The 15,314-nt window shown below is 38.9% G+C and overlaps 1 protein-coding gene across 10 annotated transcripts in view; it reads right to left on the bottom strand.

Moving 5' to 3' along the window:
- Nucleotides 1-15,314, bottom strand: part of EBF1 (EBF transcription factor 1) — a gene marked incomplete at its 3' end in the record, with an annotated part of 278,174 nt that overhangs the window by 17,476 nt on the left and 245,384 nt on the right. For all 10 annotated transcript variants that reach the window (XM_082006218.1, XM_082006219.1, XM_082006215.1 and 7 more), the window contains one exon: nucleotides 13,316-13,404. In XM_082006218.1, coding sequence (XP_081862344.1) covers nucleotides 13,316-13,404 — 89 coding nt within the window. The remainder of the gene's footprint in view (nucleotides 1-13,315; nucleotides 13,405-15,314) is intronic.

Here is a 15,314-nt window from a genome sequence, read left to right as displayed (position 1 = left end):
TTGTAGTCTCATCAGCCTCCACCCAAACTGAAAATCACAGCCTAAATCTACAGCACTAAAAACAGTCATGCATGACCTTACCACCTGCTCCACAATGAGCCAACCTTATAAATAAAATATAGAACGCCTGTAAGAGGCAGCAGAAAGAACAAACACTGAAGTGCAAATGCAAGCAGGCATCTAGCCATAAACATTGAGAATCAATGATTAAAACACCTCTTAACCACAAAGTTGATAAATGCATAACAATAGGGAAAACACACCCTATTCAAACAGTCTCCATTGCAAATACTGCTGACAAAAGAAGGAACAAAATTATGATGATCACCCGTAAGTCTGTCCTTGCACATCTCCCATCTTGCCCCTATTATCCTCCTGTCTATATGGTGTACTTTGATACTAAAAAAAGGTATCAGCCTCCTTTTTTATTCCATACCACTCATTCCACTGGGCTTCATTTCCATAAATGATGGACACATAACAATGGCAACAGAATTAGTAGCTGGTACAGATGTATACTTCATCTAGATACACAGTAGCATGGAATGAACTAGCATTAATATAGTTGCATTGGAACAACTCTTTGAATAAACTGACATTTGAGAGTCTGGATGCTCCCACCATATTATCACCCGCTGAAGCATCTGGCAAGTAATTTGCATGGTTTTGTTGCTAAAAGCTCTGGAGTTCTCTGCTAATGTTAGGACTCTAAGTCAAAGGGAGAAGAGTGAGTATGTGAAAGCAGATATTGCAGAACTAAAATCACTCTGCCAGTGCTTTAATCACCTCTTTTAGGGACTTTGTCCAGAAGTGATTACATGACTCACGTCTATGTCCCTCAGATAGCTGTAGAACTTTGATTCTCCTAACCATGTTTACAGTGTGTCTTGCCCCAGACCCCTAAGTTTACCAGAAAAACGCATTTATAGCTACCTGCAGGAACCCTTCAGAGTCGTCAAATTTTAACTCATGAGGCCAATGCAGAAAGCATTGGGCTGGTAGATATTACTATACTGTACTCTTATATTATTACTCTTACATTCACATCTTACAACGCATCAACTGGTAGCTGGTAGATGTCAGTCATATTTGGGACTCGCTAACACTGTCATTAAGAAATCGATGCTATGGTAATTCTCTGGCATCTTCTACAGCATTTCCCACAGGTTTTCTTGCAAGCTCACACTGTGAGGATCTAAGGAGAGATCCCTCAGCTTGAAACATAGCAAGATCACGAAAGGAGACACATTTTTCATGCTGTACAAAAGGCTGCAGTATTTATCCCAGCATGTAGAGCCCAGTTCTTCTGCACCAAATTTTCTTTAGTTATGCAATCCCATCTTTCATACTATGATCAGTCTGTCAGATCCAGTGAAGACAAAATAAAAGAGATACAAACTAGATCATGAACGGATAAGTCCACATAAACTCAATTCAATGGCTAATAAAAAATTCTTCACCAACTCCCTTTACAGAAATCCCTCCATCCCACCCGTTTGCAGTGGCTCATACTATTCCCATCTATCTAGATAACAAAAAGATTATTCCTGATTTATCCATGAAAATATGAACAAACAAATGTCAACGTTACAGTCTTTTCTTCTACCTGACCTCAAACGTTTGCCACAATGACCTAAAGGCACATTTTGCAGTCTAAATTTTCTTTATGTGCCACAGCTACCTTCAGCTCCTAGGCAAAACATACAGAGAGACACGAAGCAATCTCAGATAGGAACCTCAGGTATTTCTTTAGGAAAATTTGCCCCAAACAATTTGTACCAGCATCTACAGTACTTTGAAGCAGATGTTCATTATTGATATTAATGAGATTTTAGGTTTGGGGCTTTTTTTTGGTTTTGCATATGTAAGATTTTCTGGTAGTTCTTCCTCTGCTTTTCATAGTATTAACATTCCTATTTCTTGAAAACAGCTGCAGATGAGAGTTGCAAGTTAAAAGAAAAAAAAAAAAAAAGAGTTATTACTCAAAGTCTTCTCCTGACCATTTTATAACCATATATTTCTGGAAAGTTGTCAAAGTCCCTTTATGGAAGACAAAGAATGTTTTGAATTATTTGAAGCGTCTGGACTTAAGTAAACTTAAAAAAAAAATTGGAAAAATGAACAGAGACACTAAATTCTGAGACGGTTGTTCAAAGTTACTGCACAGGCTGTTTTAGAAGCTTTATTCTGCAGATCATATTATTGTGCCCATTAGAAAAATTCCCTGGAATACGGGAGATTAAAAAAAGCTTAAATGTGCACTGTGATTTTGTGTGTGGCACAATATAGATATCCAATTATATATTTGTAAGAGTGAAAAACATTTTACTTGGCAAATAAACAGGCTGATATCTATTTTCTATCATTTGTATACACAAAGACATTCCAAACACAGGTCAAGTTGTAGCACTTTTAAATTGTTCTCCCATTACATCAAATCTAGAATGTATTGGGTGGCGTAATTCACTTGACTGCATTTAAATCTATAGAGATATGTAATTATGTTTGGTATTGCAAGGCAAGGATGTCTGCTGAGTTAAATCAGCAGAACTATCTAGCAATTAAAGTGTAAACTGTACATACCTGTTTTGTCCATTGAATTTTCAGAGTTGTTCTTTATTAATGCATTTACCCATATAAATATCTAAGTATGCCAAACTAGCTATTTTCTGTAAAAAACAAGTGTTCACCTATAAGCAATAAAAGACTCACCCGCATTTGCTTTTAATGAAGGAGGGGAAAAAACCCAACAAACCAAACCAAAACAAAACCCCAGCATATCATTAAGATCTGTGAAACCGTCACTTTTCTGGCTTGTACACTTCAGGCAGGAAGTGTTAATACTTAGAAATGGAGAGTTCAGGTTACTTTTAATAGCAGGAGGAAGACTGAAAAATAAGACGCATTGAAATTCTGACCTACAATGATATTCCACTATGTTCTGTGGAGAGTGAGTGCATAAAAATGTTGAAATAGAGACTGGAATAACGTTGGTAGGTTTTAGTATTACAGTTAAAACACTGCTCAGTCATAACCCCTACAAATGACTACTTTCACTTACATTTTATCATCGGTATAATTAAAAGAAGTCTCTTGAAAGGGGCACTCTCATTACAACGAAGGACCACTTCAGACCCAATTGAAATGAAAAGACAGACCATAGATTAGGTGTAGATACCAAGTGGTAATTTCTAGGGAAGCATAAAATGCCAAATGTGTAACAATTATATTTTATAACTATGTGTTCAAAGGACTTACAGTATTTTATTGTACAAAGAGGCTTTGGCTCAGAAAGACTGCTTCAATGAAGTGCCTCCTAGCATATATTATAAAAAATTTTCAACTTGCTTATCAGAAACAAAAGATATTTGTTCCTGATACTATTATTTTTAATTTACAGCCTTAAAAATTCAGCTGAAATTATCCAAAGCAAGTATAAATGTTGAACAACAACCATGTATTTAAGAAATTAAATTTATCCAACATTTTACAGAGTTAACAGTATCTTTCTGTGCACACCTCCACGATGTAAACACAGGTACACCATTTTACACAATCTAGGGCTCCTTTTTCAGTGATGAGTGAAAAGATTACCATTGTCACTACACCAATATATTTTGTGGAAGTGCTTCAAAACTCGCCACTGATTTTTCAAAATACATCAATATTTCAGTAACTTTTTTGATCATCAAAAACTCTTAGCTCTCATGCTAGTTAAAAGCTGAAAAAATGAAAGAAAATTCATATTATCAAAACATTAGTATTATTTCTTTCCTATTACTAAAAAAATACTTCTACATGTGTGTAATTTGTCAGAAACTCACATCTGGAAAAATTAAGCACCTCTATTCTGTAAAATGTTAGGACTTCAAGAGACAAGATGATACATCCAGATGAAATTATGAATATAGCATTATTAGTAAAGACACTTAGCACATCCTAAAGAACAAAATTAACAGAGAAAAATTCCAAAATTTCTGTATCTTAGATCCCCCATAATATATGAACAAAAAATACGTTATGTGTATGTGGCACTGCTTTAAAAAAATGCTTCTGTGTTTTGTTTTCATTCTCTTCTCAGCAAGCATATAATTTGTCATCTATAGTCACAAATATCTTCCAAAACATTCTTTAAAATGCATATCTGCGTTTATATAAGTAGCACGAGATTGTATGCTATGGTACTTAGAGGACATTTCAGTCCCGTTGAGTTATATCAACATAAGTTACATGATTGACTTTTACAACAGAAAGAAAAGGTTGTACTCAAACAACTGTTATTGCCTCAATGGAAAAAAAATCAATGAAAGTAAAATGAACAAGAGATTTTGTCTGAGTTGCAGTTAATACTACTGAAGAGCTATGGATATTAAAAGGTCAACAAATAAATTAGTCCAAGTGTTATGAAATGAATGATTTGGCTTATAATTGTATTGAGTGCAAATTGTTCACTGCCTATTAGACCAGGTAATTTTTAACCATGGTGCCTCAATTACTGTTCCATAGGCAATAATATAGTTGTAAGAGCCACTGGTTCGATCGAGTGACCTATGAGACGTGCCAGGACAGCTGACTTTGCTATGATGGATCGCTGAGCCTGATCTCCAAATGGTGCCAAACCTTCCCTTCCCGTGAGGAGATCTCATAAAAGAAACATTACTGCTTGATTCATTTTACCAAAATGTTTGAGTTTTCTAGTGTCAGCAGTTGAGTATAGATTGTGAAGCTCTGTATTTCTTAGAAGAATTACGACAACAGGCATCCTATTGCTTCCAGCACTCTCTGCTAAATGGCATCATGACGGTTAGGAGGATGCTTTTTCTGCTACTCAATTGGACTGTGTTGTGAGAAATACATGGCAATCATATTTTACATCACCACGTAAACCACTGCATAACACCTAAAACTAGGCTAGAAATGGAAACTGTAGGTGAGATTATAGACATTACTTCACACTTCTGCAATGCCCTGCATTCAAAGATCTCAAAGCACCACTTTAATGGGAACAAATTAAACTTCACAACATACTTTCTAGGAAAATATTCTCTCTCCCCCATCTTCATCAAAGACAGCCTTAAAGTGTTGCTGTTTGGCTGAAGTCACAATGGTCTATGGTTACAACCAAGGCAAGTTTTGTAGGGTGAGGTAATAACTTTTATTAGACGCACTGATCCAGGTGAGAAAAGATACACTCAGCATGCAGGAAGCAAGGCTTGTGCACCCAAAAGCTCATCTGGTTTTGTCCAGTTGTGTAGTCTAATATAAGATATTATCGCTCCCTACAAATCCTGATAGCCTTAAACAGGGAAAAGAAATTAATGTGATATTGCTTTCATGCTGTGAAGTAACATACATGGCGCTTCATGAGGAGCAAAGGCAGCAGCTGCGTTTCCCCGTTGCTCCTAAGGGCATGGTGTTCCCTGTGAGCCAGGGCTCGCAATGCGGCAATAAAGGTCTCACCACAGTTCCCACAGGACTGGCCCTTAAAGGACTGTAATTACACGGTAACTACACGTATCTGCTCTCTGCCTATATATAAAATAAGCTGAAGATGTAAATGCAAATCCTGAATTATCAAATAATCTGTGCAGATGAAACTACAATAATAAAAGCCTAATTAGAATAGATTGTACCACGTACAACCAAATCCTGTTTATATTGTCACTCTGCTATATTTCTGATAAATCACTACATTCAAACAGTCTATTGGGAAGGTGATTTTCCATTTCATCTCTCCATTGAGCAAAAAGTGCCATGTGACTGGAGTCTGAATTTCAATTTCACCAGCATACAGTTGAAGTGAATATTATTTGGCACAATACAGTGTACAACTGGGCCACTAAATGGCTGATTTACTAAATTATTATTAGATGAGCTCTTGCTGTTCCAAGTGAAAGTGCAGTCACTGTCTCTCTTCATGGTGTGTTCAAATTGTTCTGTGTTTAAATATTCAGCATGAGGCTAATGTGAACTGATGAACTGAGACTACAAACATTCACTTTCAATACAGACAGACAGAGATGCAACATATCATGTGGCCTGCGGAGGTGGAAATGATTTATATTTAAGGATGTTACTGCCTACTTCCATTACTATAAGATATTCTTAATTAGCTTTGTGTTTGAATCGGGAGTTTGGATACATAGCTGAAAAAGAGCTCCAAAACTGAACTAGCTGTGTGGCTATGGAGGCCTCAGAATCCCGGTGAGGTGGTACCTGTGCCTGGATCTCTGTCAGCAAAGTGCATGAGCTGCCACCACAATTTCATACTTTACTACCTTTAGTATTTGAGTTGCAACTTAAGAGCATCACCTGCAATTCCAACCTCAGTGTCAGAAATCCTAGGAAATGTAGAGGACTGACCATGTTGTGTAATTATATGACTTTTTGGGGTGGGGGTGAGGTGGGGAAAAAGGAAAAGAATTTTTTTTTTAAGAAAATGTTAAAAAAAAAAGAAACAATTTCTTTACTGCCACCTGCTGGAGTTGCCAATAACCCTCTGTCACACGTAAAGAACAAGCATCTTCACTTACAGGACAGTTACAGCAAGCATTTAAAATACTGTGATCCCAGACACTTACAGTAGATTAGAATTTTTTATTGGTGCTGTGTTGCCATAACAACATAAAGACAGCAGATGACTTAAGCTAAGCTTGCAAAGCAAAAGGCTGCTCATCTGGCAGTTAAAATGAATACAGTTCACTTCACAAGTTCCCCATATGGACCCTTAGTGTATGGTAATGAGGATACCATATGGTGGGAGAAAATGCACAGAGAACAATTGTGCTCTACTGGATGAGTGAAGTGAGCAGGAAGTTATGAGGAAGCGCAGGAGAGAGATTTGTGCGTGCGCTCTCTAACTCAAGGGTTTCTTTCAGAGGGGGGTTCTCTCCTTAATCTTCTTCTTAATATATACATGCACAGAGATGACAGAGAAACATATTGTACGTTTTGCAACATCATTCATCAGAAACTGTCAGCTGTGTTTGTAAATCAGCTTGGTAAGATCTTATAAATTTGTAATTCTTAAAAGGTAAAAGTGCTAAGTTTTTAGACAAAGTGCAGGAAAATTTAAGCATTTCTGACAAGTAGAAACATTAGTGGTAATCATTCTAAAAATGCTTGCATCTTTCTGCCTGCATGTTTAGCTGTAAATAATGCCGCAACGAATAAAAGCTTTAAAGAGGGGAGGGGAGGATGAAATGGAATAAATATATTTTATTTCCAAAAGGATAAAAAGTAATAGTTGATCAGAACCATACGCATGCAAGATTCTGCTGTAAAGGTACATATGCCATACAGTACGCTGTACTAACCAGATCCTAAACCTAGTAAGACAGCTTGCTAAAGGCTGCAAAGTCAATTTTGTACTACACATGCTTCATAAAAGATGAATATAAATGCATTAGTTAGACACGGTGAGCTAAATTAGAAGGTCAGGCAGGGCTGGAAGGGCTGAAATATCACACAACCAATGACTGTAATTACTCTTTTTTTAAGTCTATTAAGTGGTGTTGTTCTATCAAGGCTCAGGGGTATAGGACATGAAGTACAAGATAAAGTAATGTGTATTTATTACTCCCACGGGATCAATTTACTAGATATTTTCAGCTCCACAGAGCAAAATACACAAATGCAGCCTTTGTTACTTTCTTCAAACTGTGGCTTTTTCCTTCAAAAGCTCTGCTTCTCGAAGGGACCGTGTTTACCTGTTTGGTATCTTCCTGCCACCCTCAGTGAATTGTTGTATTTAAAAACAATAATAATAAGGATACAGGAATAGAGAAATGCGGGGATCCCTCTTACAGGATGCTCAAACAAGTGGTTCGAGTAGCTCAGAGGGAATGTGCAGACTAGAAAATCCAATGCCAGGCATGATTTCTACCCCAAGGCAAAGCAGAAATCAGGAATGGAGAAAAGCGTAGAGCTCCCTGTCATCATGTTAGCCCTGATCTATTAAAAGTTTTGTCATAGATTCTAAATTACACCATCTGCTCTAATCATTTGCTGAGTAAATGCTGACCCACTTATAAAGAAAACTCACTGAAATGTGTATGCACACTGTTGACCTTCAGAAAGGAAAGGGCTCCTTGCCAGCCATTTGTATGTGGCTCTGCCCTTCAGCGAGCAATGTGGCTCTGTCTCAGCTCTCTCTCATTTCAGACTCTTTGCATAGTCCCAGACATGCCTTTGACATGCACAACCCCATAAGGGTGATACTTTCATAGTAGCCTCAGGCATCTTGGTTGTGTCTTCTCAAAAGCCTTGAAACTCTTTCCCTGAATATTTTCAATAGGATAAATTGAAAATCAAACCCAAAAAAACAAACAATGCCCAAATTGTTAGGAAATGAAAAAACATCAACTGTTAAGGGTTCAATACCAACCTTAACTCTGGTCTCACACTCCTATAAATGTTACAGTACAGCGTTGAAACTGCCAAGCACATCTCATGCCCTCTTGGCTATACAGATGAACTTCAACAGCTCATCTTCACATGCTCCCCTTTCTAGCCTATACTTGGTAAGTTTTCTAACAATTTTCCTGTTCACATGGGGTGGGAAAAAAAACAAAAACAAAACCACCACCAAAATATGTGTTTTCTTAGCTCAAAATGACTAACTTAGGTTAAAATACAGTATCTTAAGTTAGCAGATGGAGACCCATTCTGGAATTTCCATTGAGTCTGTCTGAATCAGCAAACCTGAGCTGCCTTGTCTTTATTGCTGTTTTAATCTCTGCTAGCGAGCCTGGGCCAACCCACCCAAATTTAGAGGCAACTTTTATTTGCAATATAAACAACACCCATGTCACAACGGATAAAGGGCAGATCTGTGGGATTTCAAATGGCAAAAGACAACTGCTTTTGCCAGCCATTGGTTCCTAATAACCACCTGTCTTCCATTAGTGTCCTAAACGAGGAGGTGGGATCTCTCTTGGGGGGTCTAATGAGAGACCAGAGAAAAGGAGCTGGAGGGAAGGGGGAGCCTGGTTATGTGTGCTCTCTGCTCAGCAGGGAGGCCCCTGCGTGCTACAGAGAGAGGCTCCACTTTCATCTACATGAAGAGAAACCAGAAGTAAAGGTCCCTTTCAGGAGGGATAAGGGGTCTCCTAGAGAGAGCGTTTAAGCAACAGATTGGGAGGGAGAGGATGTCAGATCATGAAGGGGGCCGATGTGATGACTTGTTTCTCAAACACAGACTGAACAGTCTTGCACGTAATTTAAATACAAGTGATGAGTTGTAAGAGTGGTGAAAATGGCAAATAAATTCTAGGAAATTGCATATAAAGAGGAATCATTGTTATTAAATCATTTAGGATGGATGTGTTTCAAATCTAGCTCACAGTTGAAACTGTTTTACAGCTATAGCTGTGGAGTTTTAACAAAATTGCAGAATTGTAACGTATCTGCCAGAGACTTATTTTAAGGATTGCAGGGTGGTTACATAAATGAACCTCAATATACTCAACATGTTGTTGTGATCTGGACTCTTTAGTGATTTCCACTGCAGTTATGCATGCAAGAACCAACAACACGTGTGTATTTGTGTGCACATATGCAAACACATGAGACAGGGAAATTGCATATACACATGCAGGCTTATTCCCCAGCTCCAGAGGCAGGCTTTCTACAAACTGCTCCTACAGGACAACATACAATTTCTTAACATTAGCATCATGATATTTCTTTTTACTTCTCCTCAGAGATCTCTTCTTTCCTCTGATCTGCCTCCTGTCTGTATTAGAAAGGAAAGACTACACTGCCCAGTACACTCCTGGTACCTGATCTCACTCCACGCTTTGGGTGCTAATCCCACCACCTCTGTACTGCCTGTCTCTCCTCTTGGTGCATGTGCTTGTGTGTGTGTGTACAGACATGCACATCTGCTAGTGACAACCCTACACTGGCTGCTTTCCCTGACTCTACAAGAAGGGAACAGGACTCTGACCCATAGCTGGCTCCATAGCCCAGTTGCCAACATCAGCTCACGCTCCTTTTTCTATAGAAACTACATATTGGATTTCTACTTTAAATACACCCCTACATCAACTGTCAATCTAGCAGTCCAAAGACCCTAGTTCCCAGGTATTCCCGTTCTCCTCACTATGGGAGGGCATTTTCCACTGCAATTTGGCTACTGAAGCACTAGGAGACACAAAAAACCCTTTGAAATCTGACTTTTTTCTTTGTATACTTCCAGCAGATACCTGGAATGTTTAAGAAAATTCATCCCAAGCATGAACACTGAGCACTTCTGAAAATACTCATTCTAAACTAGTGGAGATCAAACTTCTCAAATAGCCTCAGCAGTTTTAGAAATGCCTGTTGACACAGATATGGCTGTTAAGTCCTCAGCTCTGGAGGGCAGAGCATGTGCTAACACTCACTTGATGGCCTCAGTAATTCTCCTTGACTGCAGGGATAAGCCACGCAGCAGAATGCTCATGTTGGTCCATGGGAAGGACAGCATGCCCTTATGAACACAAACATTATAACTATTTCTGTTTCTTGAAAGATCTCTAATTCATCAGTAATGTTTCAATGGCCACAAACTCTAGCAGTAATTATAGAAATGTGGTCTGTTTTATTTATTTAATGCATAAGTACAAGCTTTTTAATGAACAGAAAGTGATGACGCACTGTCAGGAGAATGGGGAAAATGGAGGAAAGGATATTGAAGGCTTTGAGCACTGTTCTCCTCTCTGCTGTCTTGCTCTCTGTCTCTCTCACACATTTGCCCTCTCTGCCCGTGGTTCCACTGTGGAAGCCATATGGCTTCTAACTCTCTTCTAAGTAGCCACTGAGAATTGTCTATAGTGGAATACTGCCAAAGCCCTTCCTGGTTTAATGACATGGGGAAGAGCGCTGTGCAGTGCTCACCCAGCACAGAGACTCACTGCATCCTTGATTGCGATCCCAGAGCCAGCAAGCAATGCTGGGAATTGAACCATCAGTGCCTCAAATACAGAAGTTGACATGTGCCAACCCCTGCTGCATTCAGCCTCTGTGTGTGGCATATTAATGAGTCTTGAACTTGAGGTCCAACCTTCAAGCTTGCACAGAAGGAATTACCCAAAGACAAAAAAAAGGTCCTCTTCACCCTGTTTCCATCTAACTTGCCTAGTGATACTAGGTTCTTCACTGAGTTTGTTCAGTCCCTAAGCAGTAACTTTTATTTTTTGGGCCATCACATCATATCTCTGTATACATAGATACAATTGCCCTTGATTTAAAGATTTGAAAAACTAGCTTGAAAATATACTCAGAACAAACACATTACGCCAGGAGGGTATATGAGGGGACGGATGACGCGGTACTAACCCTCATTCTCATATCCTATCCATAAGTACCTGCTAAACGTTGGAGTCATGATATGGAGCTAGATGGAGCTTTTTTCTCATGACACTAGATAACAGGAACGTGTGGTTAACAGTGTGCTATCACTCTCAGTCTAAATGGGAAAAAGGAGAGATGCTCAGCCTGATGGCTGCATACCTGTACCAGCACTGGTAAAAAGCATTACTGGGGACTGCCTCAGTGCCATGCGTGTCAGAAAGGGAGCCCAATACTCGTGGAAGTTGGTGATGCACTACAGGCTGCAGCTGCATAGCCCCATTTGGAATTGCTCAGTCCTATTTTAATTGAATTTCCACATTTACAGGAAAGCCACAGCCATCTACAAGTCAGCTGGAATACTGGGTTCAGGGAAATTTTGCAGCGTTTCTTTTGGCCTTGCAAAAGCCTGGTGTGTAATGAAACCTGGTCTCTTATTTTCTTAGAAACAATTATTCTCCATGTACATATTTGGCAGCAGAGGCACGATACAGATGAAAGAGCCCCTGCAGAAGGATGCTCTCTTTCTTTGGAAAGGGTTGCACCTCTGGAGAGAAATTTGACAACCTATGAAAGCTGTGTCCTGCTGCAGATCTGTCCAGAAGTCAGAGAAAAGGACAGCTTGTAGAGGGTGAACAGAGCCAATGTAAAATGTAACTCTCCAGGACAGCATGTTTCTCTAGTGGTAAGAGGGAAGGACAACACAAAATCGACCCCGAAACCAGAGTCTACAGCCTTCCTAAGCAAAGATAAAAGACTTTGTAAGTCTGTAAAAAAAAAATCACATACTGAATTTAATTTCTATCAAGAAATAAAACAAAGTCAGTTGTGGTGCTCTTGAAATACTTTAGAAATTTAACTAATCAAAGCCCACAACAATCCCTGATGAAAGCCTACTTACAGCTCAGGAAGCTACAGAAGAAAGGTCACAAGATTTACCCAGTTACAAAGGCTATACTGGACATACATCATTTGAGGGATCTGGTCTGAAGCATCAAAGCCCGACTTGTTCTATGTCTCAGATCTGCAAATTCACATCTCCTGTTCCGTAAGTAAAAGGCGACGTTCTTCAAATAAACCCACCTAGCTTACTTGACTGTCCAACTCACTAACAGCCATGATGCTAGAGCAGATACAACACATGGTGGCAGCTGGTCACATAGAGTTACTCCAGCCCATGCACACTATTGGTCAGTGTTCCCGTGGCAAAGAGCAACACTTTTTCAAATACCCCATCTCTTTCTCCAGTATATCACAAAACTCACCTCAAATTCTTGCCAGAGAAAGTACTGTATGGCAAAGTAGCAAGAACAGATGTGAGTGCAGACCCAGACAGCATTTTCACAGTACAAGACAGAAGTACTAGAAGCCCATATGAACTATTCTGTTTCTTCCTCAGCTTTTACTTGACAGAAATTAACAAAAAAACTCTCCCTAATTTTGATGGGAATGAACACCAAATCACTTCACTATGCATTGCTCTAATTATTTCAGCAATCCTGAAAAAGCAGTATACAGTAATTATTATCTTAAACCAATACATGGTACAACAGCAGTGGACACACGTTCCCTGAAGATGCAAATAACTTGATTTTATCAATGGTGAAGTTATCAAAATTATAATGGCAAGTACTACAGTGATACCAAAACCAAGAAGCGTCATTCTTCTATGATAAGCTGCTCAGGTTCGAAAATACCAACCAAAAATGTGCCTTTTGTTAAGTATTTCAGAACACAGAGTAAGATTTGCTTTTAAGAAAGGCAGGAGCTGTTTGAGTTAGCTGTGACTCAGAAAGTCACAGGAGTCTCATTAGCCTACAATGAAAATTGCTGATTGGGCTTCATTGCTCATGTCTGTTAGAGCTTATCTAGGTTGGGTACCAAACAGAGACCATTACATTTACAGTGTCTTGCGCTTTCAGAAAAAAACATGCAGTAACCAGCTTTGCCATATTTAATAAAACAATAAACTTTGGCTGACCTTTGGCAAGCGTTCGGGGTCACCAGGGTGCCGGGGGATAACCTTCTGTAACCTTTGGAAACCATAGTCAATGGTGGGTTCGTTCAGAGCTGAAACAACAACAAACATCGTGATGTGACAAAGGCATAGCAAGCAGGCTCCGTTGCACTGTAAGAATTGGCAATGCACCTTAAGACCAAGGAAGGATCACAGCAAAATCCCCTTTTACTGAAATCAGACTATGAAGTCTTGGTGCAAACACTGTTTGAGGTTGGTACTGAGGCTCTGCTTCAAACAGCAATGCAGACCTTCCCACTCGAGTTCCTAAAACCAGGTTTCTAGAAGATTTGGGGGGTGTTGCATACATCTTCCAAACAGGAAGCGATTATTATCTCTGAAAGCCGTGATGAAACTAATTTGATAAATACTTCACACCCCATGTTTCAAGTTGGGTATTTTCCCTGCTTTCATATTACGAGAAAGGTCCTTTATGATTGGAAGACAAAAGAAATAACTATTAAGGAGTCTCTCTTGTTCCAGATTCTATTATACATTTAATATGCTCCATGTGCAATAATCACATATAATTTTGTTGTGAACTACAGGCATTTGTCTTGGCAGAGGCTTTATTTTTTACTCATCACCGTTGACTTCAGCAGCCTAGCTCAGGCTCCAATTTGCACTAAACTGATCCAAAAGACTTAATGAATTAAACGAAAAAACCCCAATCATCTGTGGTTTTACTTCATCTTTCCTCAGTCCTTGTCCAGTAACATGGAGGAGTAAAATGGTGGAAGTGGAACACTTTAATCTTCATGAAAATTCCAGTCTGCCTCCATTAATCGCAGCTCTGATTGTGCCAAGCATTTAAGCACATGCTTATCTGTAAGCACATACTTAAACCCATTTGCTTTCAGCAAAGCAAATTTGAGCATATTATGTTTTTTATATGATTGCTTATAATTACAGGGGATGGCATTGAATGACCTTGTAGCTATATTTCCAGTCATATGATCACTTTGAAACTCAGATGTTAGTGAGACTTCAACATGTGCTTAAAATTTCCTAAGTGTTTTGGCGAACTGGAACAACAGTCAAGCATTCTCAAGCACCTCTAAACAACAGCGCATCTTGACTCTCCCGTGCCAATAGAGATGATGAAATTTTCCACAGCAATTTGTTTGCAATTTTTTTGAGTTGAATGAAAAAAAAAAATCTAATATGGATTTTTTTACTTTTTCACTTTTTTTTGGTGGGAAGGAAATCTAATGGGGGAGAGTCACTTTAAAGTTTTTCTTATTTAGTCTTAGATTATTAACAAAAAAAATATTTCTTGCACAAGATCTGACTACTAAATTATGAATATATCTTGCACCTTACTTTATGATGATTTTATTATGAACTTTATTATATGGACAGAATGGTGCCATTTAATCCATGCAAAGAGATTTAGCATCAAACTATATCTCCCTTTTGTAAGCACTCTCATATGGCTCAATGATGCTTGTCCCACAGCAAGTTACACAACTCCATCAGTCTGATCAATGTGGCACAATTTGTCTATACTTCCACCTTTTAAGTGAAAGGAATATTTTTCATACTCCTAATGTTAAAGTTGTTTAGCCAAACCACATTCTTATCATGAAAGTAATACCTAAGCCCTAGCTTGTTTTTAATTACTTTGTGTTCCATCAACAGTCCCGCAAAACAGTCTAGTTTTTAAAGAAACTTGATTGAAACAATTGAAATTGTTCCATTTCAATTATTATTTTCAAACCACATTTCTACAGCAGATGGTCCTACTGGCAACCAAAGGGTCAGATTTTTATATCCTCCCGGACCTTCAGTACATCCCAAGTCCATAAGCAGGCCCAGTGATGCTACTACAAATTGAGGCAGAAGGAAGGTGGCGTAGGGGAATCCACACCTACCCAACAGCAGCGAAAGAGCAGTGTGTAGCTGACGGGGACTGGCTGGTCACAGTCAAGCAGAATCTCAACATTTCTCTAATATCAGAAAG

The sequence above is a fragment of the Phaethon aethereus genome, assembly GCF_964289735.1.
Source record: "Phaethon aethereus genome assembly, chromosome: 14".
NCBI lineage: Eukaryota > Metazoa > Chordata > Aves > Phaethontiformes > Phaethontidae > Phaethon > Phaethon aethereus.
Note: the sequence above shows the minus strand (reverse complement) of the source record. Positions and strands in the feature narration are given on the sequence as shown.